The 9,483-nt window shown below is 52.4% G+C and overlaps 1 protein-coding gene across 1 annotated transcript; it reads right to left on the reverse strand.

Annotated features, from left to right (window-relative positions):
* Positions 1-1,635: 1,635 nt before the first annotated feature.
* On the reverse strand, positions 1,636-5,073 carry HTR1B (5-hydroxytryptamine receptor 1B). The gene is made up of 2 exons (XM_075498234.1): positions 3,751-5,073; positions 1,636-2,675 (listed from the first exon to the last, which is right to left on the reverse strand). Exon 1 carries the CDS (start codon positions 4,951-4,953, stop codon positions 3,814-3,816), a length of 1,140 nt encoding a protein of 379 aa, XP_075354349.1. The 5' UTR covers positions 4,954-5,073; the 3' UTR covers positions 1,636-2,675; positions 3,751-3,813.
* Between the last annotated feature and the right edge of the window lie 4,410 nt (positions 5,074-9,483).

Genomic DNA, 9,483 nt, shown 5'->3' on the forward strand with positions numbered 1-9,483 from the left:
ATCCCTGAACCCTAACATCTTTTAAAACCTAGGTTCAACCAGGACACACCCTGCCAGTCACAAAGAAGTGAAGCTCACATGGACCACCCTTCCTGTCCTAAAACACACTATGTGAATCTTGGAACGTGTTTTACGTATTTATATTTTCTGGCACTGAGTGATGTTTGCCCTAGATTTCTTCTCTTTCACTGCAAACAGATGCGTGTCCTCACTCTACCTATCTCCCTGCAGGAACAGTTTTCTGAACTAGATGCTGCTGCTCAGGTAGCACAAGGCCTTTAACTAGCAGGTATCTCAGCAGGGTTCCAGTTAGCTTCCTCTCCTCCGGCCCCAAGTCACTCAGCGCAGCTTTCACGCCGACTGTCTTCCCAACAACGAGTGTGGTTATCTGAAATGCTTGTTTGTGCAGAAAGTTCAGAGCCTCGGCATAAACTTGGAAAGATAATTTCTTGATGAATTAGCTTCTCAGCAAAATCCTCACATCACAACAGGGAGCCGGGAGTCTTTGCTGCCAGTTGCTGAAGATTAAGGTATACTCCAGCAGTGTGAGGACCAGGAAAGTCCAACTCCTGAACCTCATGTTCTCCAAGTCACGTAACTTTGTAAAACTGACAGAAGACTCAACTCTCTGTGGAAATGCTGAAAATATTCATTTTACAGTCTCATTTTCCATTTTTTAGCCATGTAAGAAGCCTAGTGATTTCAGTGAGAATTTGGGGTAAACAAAATTCATTCTACAAGATTGGAAAATGACAAACGAGAATAGGTTAAGCATTGTTTCATGCTATCTTCCTTGCTTTTTTCACCCCATGTATGCAAAAAAAATTAAATTTAAAAGGAATATAAGCACTTCAATTAAATAAGATAGTGTTTTAGAAAATTATTCAATATCACACTTGTCTTTAATAATTTAAGAGGGTACTTTCTAGAAGCATAGTATAGTAGTTCTCTTTTTTAGAGGTATGTAATTTTGAGGCAAGTCTTCCAGATTTCTTCAAATTACTGAAAATTTTTATTTTCCACTACTTTAATTTGTATCTTGCAGACTTCTTTCCTGCCCATGACCACATCTTCCTCTTTACAGTTAATGGGAGTTTCAGAGGGTCAGGTTCTTTCTTTACTATTCAATTAGGTAAATAAATCCTTATTACATGAATGACTCTCTGAAGAATAGCAGGTAGATAAATCATGTAAGATTTTTCCAGTCTTTATAACAGCCCCCATCTAGAATACATACATAGAGTTTTAAAAGAACATTGATTACAGTATCCACCAAGTGCTAAAATAAGTTTTGTTTGCTTTTAATGGAATACGAAAAATATTTGTAAAAAAAACACTTAAAAATTTAATCTGGAATTATATGAAAATAGTAAGAATTATACCTAACAGTAGTGGTTAGGATGAAAGCAAAGCTGCCTGTTAAAAATCTGACCACTGATCTAAGCTTGCAATTTCAGCCTTCATCAATTGTGTTCTTGAGTGACTCATCAAATCAGCGTTACCTAGAAAGTCAATACTGAGAAACCAGGTAAACCAATAAATACTCCTTTCAGTCACACAATTGCTACCACTCGTGAGAACACAGTAAAGCATTTTATTGTTTATACTCATTTTCATTTACACATAGGAGGAACAATCAATGCAGTTCTATCACAGCAGGTGGAACATATCCTGAAACTCTAACTTTGACTGCTGAATATGCACAGACCTGTCTTAAGGTCTGATCAGAAAAAAAAAATAGGGGGGAAGTAGGGAGGAGAGTAATTTCACTAACATCAGTTAATTCATGATTCATGGGTATTTATTTTGCAGGTGATATAGCTCTTCTGAAAGAGCAAACTGCTTCCCTTCTTTACAAAATACACTAAATAATGTAATTACTTGGAGAATTCTAAATTTCGCAGTGGTTCATGCGGTAAGGGTGTGCAACTGACACAAAATGGAAAACATGGTTACAACATCAAACTGCTACTTCTATTCCCAGCTGGTTTATGGAAAAGGTCATTGGACTTCTTGATTTCTGCTCTTCGAGTTATGGAGTAGAAGCAAGAAGTATTTACTTTATAAAGGCAACTATGAGGACAGACTATGGATATGCAGTGCAGTTGAACAGGTCTACAACTCTTGTTTCTACAGCATTTGCTACTGTTTTGAAAAACAAATACAACTTTTGCACACTGTCACTTCTCACACATGTTCAGCTGAAGGAGTCATTCACAGAATTTACTGTGATGCTCCTGTTTTAAATGCTGCTTTTTTCTCCTCTTGGCCTCATAAGTGAAGTGAGCAACTCTTTCCACCGAAAGAAAGAAATTACAGGTGTGCAGAAGTACAACTACGCTACCAACACAGACAGAGACAACTGTGCTCTTGTGCACACCCCTACAACTGGCCGGAGAACAAATTAAGAAGTTAAGCCTGCAAAATAAATTAGTTTACTCTCAAACTTTTTCTTCAGTCCAGATGAATTATAGACCTTGATTCGAGGCTGCCCTCTTTTTTTGCAACTGATCTGCGTGACTATTGGAACAGCATCTCTGCCAGAGTCATTACACTGAAATGCAGAGCTGAGCAGTTTGGTGGCAGTATGTATTGACGTTTTTGCAGCATCATGAGTCTGGCAACTGGGCTTGGGGAAGTTTCAAGCAGTGGGTCTTTACAATAGCAACTTGATTCTGCAGACAAAAAGCAAAAGATTGGCAGAATTATTAAAGTATCACAACAAAGGCAAGTATGTATTCTGCAGAACGTGGCGCCGAGTTCAGCTATTAGCTGGCAGCTGCTTTTGTCAGAGGCGCAGAAAGGCACAGGTCTTCCGCGTGTGAAGAGAAACATAAAGGTGTCGAGCCTTTCACGGCGGCTGAAAGGCGGCTTTCCTCGCAGCATGCCTGCTCCCAGCCGGCTCCGCTCCCAGCAGGAGCAGCCGGAGCCGCAAGGAGGCCAGAAAGTAGGCTGAACTTTACAAGCAGCCTTAATCTGGGGCCTGTCCTACCTTCCTTCCTTTCCAAAAAGAAAGAAAAAAAAAAAAAACAACCACCCGACGCTGGCACCGGGGCTGCATCCAACTCCCTGTCAAGGGGGTGGCATCCCCTTGGGGGGATCCAACTCCCTGTCAAGGGGGCTGCCTAGCGATGCCGGCGGGGCCGGGAGGCGGCATCGGGGACCGGCGCCGCGCCGGGAGGGCTGCCCTGCCCTGCCCTGCCCTGCCCTGCCCGGCCCGGCCCGGCCCGCCGCTCCCCCGAGAGCTCGGCCGCCAGGTTGGAAAGCAAGTGCAGTTTAGCACTAATGGGTCTGAACACGGGCATTAGCATACGAAATGGCGGCAGGTTGGTTTAATAGGTGGAATAACGCGCAGATTGCCGTGAGTCACTCCCTGCGAGCTGGGGGGGACGACACGCACGCTGTGAAATGTCAGGAGCGTGCAGCATCGCCACTGTTCGCCGCCACTTGCAAAGGGGCTGAACACCAGCCAGGGCAGTGCCGTGCCGTGCCGTGCACGTCCCGACCCCCGGCACGGCTCGGCTCGGCTCGCAGGGAGCCGTGCCCGGCGCTCCCGCCTCCCGCCCGCGGGGCTCGCCCCCACCCCTCCGAGCGGGCTAGAAAGCAGCCGGTCCTGCCCCGGACGGGATGGAACAGCTATTTGTGGGGACGTACCTCCTCCCCCCACTCCCGACCCCCCCCTCCCCCCCCAGGCCTTCCCGCCCCGAGCATCGCCGCTCGCCGGGGCGGGGGCGCGGGGAGCGCACCTACCTGTGGCGTCGGGCACGGGCGTGCATGGGGACAGCCCCGGAGAACACATCGCATTCAAAATTTTCAGCTTGTGCATCGGAAACGTATGAGTTTGTGGAAAGCTTGTTTGAAGTCTTCGTTAGACATAGTATAGATGATGGGGTTGATGAGGGAGTTGAGATATCCAAGCCACGTGAAAAAGTCAAAGATGGCCATGTGGAACCAGCAAGCGTCCTTGCAAATAGGCAACACCAGGCTGATGATGAAAAAGGGCAGCCAACAGACGATGAAGGCTCCTAAAATAATTCCTAAAGTCTTTGTAGCCTTCCGCTCTCTAGCGGCCGTGAGCTTCTTTTTCTCTAGCAGGGCATCCGAGACCTTCACCTTCACCTGGTTCATGTACACGGGAGAGCCCGTTTCGCTGGATCCCTCGGGGGCCTTGGAGTTTATGGACGTGACGGAGGAGGACGACCCCGGGGAGTCTGTGATTAACTGAGCCCGCGTTAGTCTTTTACCTGCTTTCTTTGGCGTCTGCTTCAAAATCCGCGATCTGGCTTCCACGTAGATCCTCCCGTAGAGGGCTATCAGCAGCAGAGTGGGGAAGTAGAAGGCTCCCACCGTGGAGTACACGGTGTAGAGGACGTGGTCCGTGTTCACCACACAGTGAGAGACTTCCTCGGCCTTCGCCTGCCGCCAAAACAAAGGGGGCATGGAGATGCAGATGGAGAAGACCCACACCAGAGCGATCATGCCCGCTGCCCGCTTGGGAGTCCGTTTCGTGGAGTACTCGACGGCGTCGGTGATCGCCCAGTAGCGGTCCAGGGCGATGACACAGAGGTGCAGGATGGACGCCGTGCAACAGGTGATGTCCGAGGACAGCCAGATATCGCAGACGATCTGGCCCAGCGTCCACTTGCCGGTCACAGTGTACACGGTGCTGATGGGCATGACGAGGATGGAGACGAGGAGGTCGGTGACGGCCAGCGAGGCGATGAGATAGTTGGCCGGCGTGTGGAGTTTCCTCGTCTGGTAGACCGTGGCGATGACAAAGGCGTTGGAGAGCACCGTGGCCAGGGTGACGAGCGCCAGGACGACGGCGAGCACGATCTTCCCGGAGAGGGGGGTGGCATCTTGGTAGATCCCTTCCTCGGCGCTGCAGTTTCGGCCGTGGTAAGAGTCGTTGGCGGGGAGCAGCGGCGCCTGGCAGGGGCCGGCCGGCTCCATCCCTCCGCGGCCGCCGCCCCCGCAGACGGCGGGGCTCGGCGGGGCTCGGCGCGGCACGGCGGGGCCGCTACCCCGGCAGGACCGCGTCGGCGCCGGGGGAGGGCTGCAGCATCCCCGCGCCGGCACCACCTCCCGCCCGCCCGCCCGCCCTTCCGGGAGCACCGAGCGGGCTCCGCGGAGCCTCACTCCCCGCGGGCGAGGGAGCCGGCCAAACCGGGGGCCAGGCGCGCCCGCCCGCCCCGCCAGCTCATTGCCCCGCCGCCTCCCCGCGGAGCGCGGCGAGCCCCGGGCATGGGGCTCCCGCCCCGGCCGCCCCTAAGCGCAGCCCCGCCGCCCGCGGCTCCGCACCGTGTCTCGACGGGCGCAGCGGCAGCGGCGGCGCCGCATGCCCCGGCCTCGCCCCCCGGGCTGCGGGCGCGACGGCGCGGCCGCGGGGGCTGCGAGGGCAGCGGAGCCGCCCCGCCGGGCCCTGCCTTCACACGCAGCCCGCCGCAGCAAGTTTGCAGCCGCCGCCGCGGGTGCGGGAGGAGCAGGAGGAGGAGGAGGAGGAGGAGGAAGAGGAGGGTCCGCGGGAGGCAGGGGGGGAGACCACCTCCCATGGCGCCCCGCCGCGGGCCATGCTGTCGGGGCCCGGCCTCGGCCCAGGGCCGGCAGCCGCGGGCAGGGGCCGGTGTGAGGGAGCGGCGAGCAGCCGCCGCCCCTTATATAGCGGGCGGCGCGGCGCGGCTCCGCCGGCACCGAGCAACCGGTGCCGCTCCCGGGCGGGCTGCCCGCCTGCCCGCGGAGGAGGAGCCGCCGCCTCCCTCGGCCCTCCCTCCCTCCCTCCCGCACCCACCCGCCGTCCGACGGGGGGGCCCGGCCCGCCCCGGCCCCGCGCACCGCCCTACCGCGTCCCCCCGCCCCTGCCCCCGCAGGCGTCGGGAGGAGCCCGGGCTCTCCCCCGCCCCAGCCCCTCCGCAGCACGGCTGGGGAGCAGCCCTCCCCCCCCACCCCCAGCCCGACGGGGGGTGCCACGGCGCTGGAGGATGCGGGCCCCCCGGCCCTTCGCCTGGCCCCATCCCTTCTTGCGCGGTGCCCGCTGCGCCGCGGGGCTGGGCAGTGCCTGGCTCCCCACGGAGCCCGCTGGCCGCGCGGGGGTGGTGCCCCTCCGCCCCGTCCGACGCCGGCGTTGCAGGTGCCGCTCGGTGCCGGAGCTGGGCGTGCGGGAAGGGCAGGGGCGAGCAGGACGGTGCGGGACAGGGGCACAGCCGGAGCGGGCGGGCAGCTCGGGTCCGCCTGCCCTGCCCGGCGGGAAGGGGCTCTGCACCGCAGCACGGCGGGTCACCCTGCTGCGGGGGCTGCACGTCCCACCGGGGCGCGTCGCCTGCTTTACACTTAAACTTTTAGCAATCCGGCGCCTCAATTGGGCTCAGGCTTTCTTACACTTTTTTTTTCTTTTCTTTTCTTTTTTTTTTTCTGGTGTGCTTGGAAACGTACATCCGTGATTGAACAGCCCTGACGTGCCCTGCAGGATCCTTCAGTGCTCTCGGGGGGCGGGGGGCAAGAGGTGCACCGGGAGCACACACTTGTCCGGGTCCCGCAGCTGCTGCCGGCGTTTGTTCTGTGCAACCGCTGGAAAGTTTTGCATACAAAGGGAGGTGCGAGCTTGGTTTTTCCTGGGTCAGGGTAATTCCAAGCTCAGTGAAATGTCTGTGCTCCAGCCCTTGAGTAAATCTCCCAAAGATGCCACGACAAACCCAGTAAAGAGGAGGCAAGGGTTTAAGTCTGCAGGCATGTTTGTGCACACCTGCACGTGCTGCTACCTGCCTAAGCTCCCTGCAAACTCTCAGCGCTTCCCTCTCAGATGTCTCCTCCTGTCTGGTTTCCTCTGTGGCAGGGAGGCAAACTGTTCCCGTGTGCCCCTGTCCTTCCTGGGCCACGCTCAGCATCACGCAGGGACAGGCACTGCGTTGTTCTGCCTGAGACATTGAGCTTATGGGCAGAGTGAAAAACCTCAGCACGCCTTTTATAATCCTTGAGCAAGAGGGACTGGCACACCTGAGAGGATGCAGGTCAAGGAAGGACAGCAAGAGGAGGCTGGAGAGGATCCGTCATGGCCCAGAGGAGTGAGGAAACTCTAGGAAGAGAAGCATTGAACTGAGGGAGAGCCAGGGCTGCACAGCAGCGTGGGAAAGCCACAGCCCTGCGGGGACAACCCTTTCCCTCCCTATTTCAGTACTGGGCAAGTTGCCCTGATCTTGGGATGCACTAAGCACCCACAGGTCCCCTGAGATCAAAAGGCAGGAATGATGCTTGAGATTTTGTAAAATCAGTCCCAGATCGCTCTTAGTTAGGCTGTCTCAAGCACTGACAGAGGGAGAGGATTGCCTTGGATTAATCAAAGTGTGGTAGTCAAGGTTTGCCTATACTCACTGAACTGATAGGAAGATAAAATGTCAACAAGCCTTTCTGTTTTCCCAAAAGGCTCGGGATAGGGTTTGGTCTGTTTCCACGTTTTTATTTTGTAGTGCCTCCTTGTGCTCAGTGGAGCCTGGTAATTGGTTGGAGCCTCTAGGCTTTACTGAATTAAAAATAATAATATAGAGCTATCTACATTCTTCTGATCTGTTTGATGGGCAGAGATTTTATAATCCTAGTTTCTAATACAGCGTGCTATTGCTTCCACTTCTGCTCGACAATTCTGGCTGAATTTAGTTGTACTTAAGTTGGCAGCTGCCCTTGAGCCTCTGTAGCTCAACATTCTTCCCAAATAGGCCTACATATCTAGAGACTGATTTAAATTTAAAACACCAATAATAACAAGAACAAAACCTAGTCCCTTCATTCAGCTTTGGAACAGCTTTCCTCTTGTGGCAAGGCTCATCTGATAAAATTATAGAGCCTCCAAGGGTAATGTTCTAGCCCTAGCCACTGCCATCAGCCATGTCGTGTAATGCAGACAAGTACTATGTGAAAAGGCAATGAGTTCTGGCCACCCTACTAATGTCACTGTTTACCCTCATTATAAAATGTTTGTGTTCTGTGCACAGCTTTTGCTGTTGCCCTTCTCCATTAATTCTGGGTTATTATTCATCAGTAATCATCATTCATTGCTTCCCTCTTTGTCTTGGCAAGAAGATGCTTTTCTCCTCCCTTGTTTGTTTTCTTCTGTTGTGCTCACTTGTTTCTTAGTCAGTTATGTAGTACTGCTGCCAGTGGTCAGGAAAACATTCACCCAGGGCACGCCAGGTCTAGCTGTGGTGACTTCACTTGACTTCCCACAAGGATCACCTGGTTCTCCTAGACAGGTTCAGTAAGCATTCCCCATGCTTCTCTCTGCGGCTTCAGTCTTGGGATAGGGATAGCTGCAGCAAGATAGTAAAGTCAGCTTCCTAATACTGCTCCATGTCATGGACCTGGTGCTGTGCATCACTGCTGGTGGAGCATGCAGAAGACACTGGAGCTGCTGCTTTCTTTAGGCTGTGCACGCTGGGTCCCAGGATTTGTGTCAGAGCAAGATGTACTCAGACTTTCAAGAGTTACTCTTCCTCTCTGCCCAGCCAGGCTGTGCACAGCTCCGTGCCACGGCTGGGCTCCCACAGGACAAGGCTTGATGAAAGCAGGAACCAGCTTCTATCTCAATCATTAATAAGTACTGGAGTCTTGGAGTGCCAGTCAGAAACATATTGTGAATCATATGTATTATCACATGAACGATCATATCTCACTGCTGTGCTGTCACCCTGAAGCTTGCATTTCGCTGTTTACGTTCCCCTCTCCTAACTGGATCTGAAAAGATGCTTATGGGAAGAGATCCTATTTCCTGGAGCTTTTGGCTTCTGTGCAGAGGCAGGCAAAAAATTAATTTCTTTCTGCTGGTGTAAGACTGTTAATACTTCTTATATCCAGATTTTGATGTACTAAAATACCCAAATACAGAAACTGCAATGAAAACTGAGCCTATTACTGGTTTATTGCATCACAAACTGCCCATGTATGGCATAAATGTCATCAATGACTTATAAATAAATTAGAGAGAGGAGACAGACATATAGAAACAAACCTAAGTACCAGAAAGGAAAAGTCCTCATCCTACAGTCAGATCTGTCCTGGCCGCAGATAATGTTGTGTGGGTTTTGGCTTTCGGATCTTTTAGGTGTATTTGAACACAGGGCTCAGTGCGCAATATAAACTTCACCTCTGCCCTTGACTCAGGTGGCAAGTTGAGTGTAATGCCATCTGTAGCCTCCTGCACTGTGATGAGATTCATCTTCATATTTTAAATAATGAAATTCTGAGTCCTTCTGTTAGCAAAGATAACCTTCACTATGTAAATCAACGCAGTGGTATTTTGTTGAGTTTGCCAACAGACAAATAACGCTAATATATGTGTGAAGTTTCTCAATGTTAACTTTGAAATATAGCTGAGGCCATTTAAATGCTAACACTTTTAAGTCACTAGTCAAAATAAAAACACCCAGCTTGAGTTACTGAAATTTAATTATAAGGAACAGCTGGGCCTGGTTTTGATTTTGACTCTAAGGACCCAGA

This window comes from Mycteria americana, chromosome 3 (assembly GCF_035582795.1).
Source record: "Mycteria americana isolate JAX WOST 10 ecotype Jacksonville Zoo and Gardens chromosome 3, USCA_MyAme_1.0, whole genome shotgun sequence".
NCBI classification, from domain to species: domain Eukaryota; kingdom Metazoa; phylum Chordata; class Aves; order Ciconiiformes; family Ciconiidae; genus Mycteria; species Mycteria americana.

Coding starts and splice junctions, on each gene's coding strand:
- HTR1B (XM_075498234.1), bottom strand. CDS start 4,953: ATGGAGCCGGCCGGCCCCTGCCAGGCGCCGCTGCTCCCCGCCAACGAC.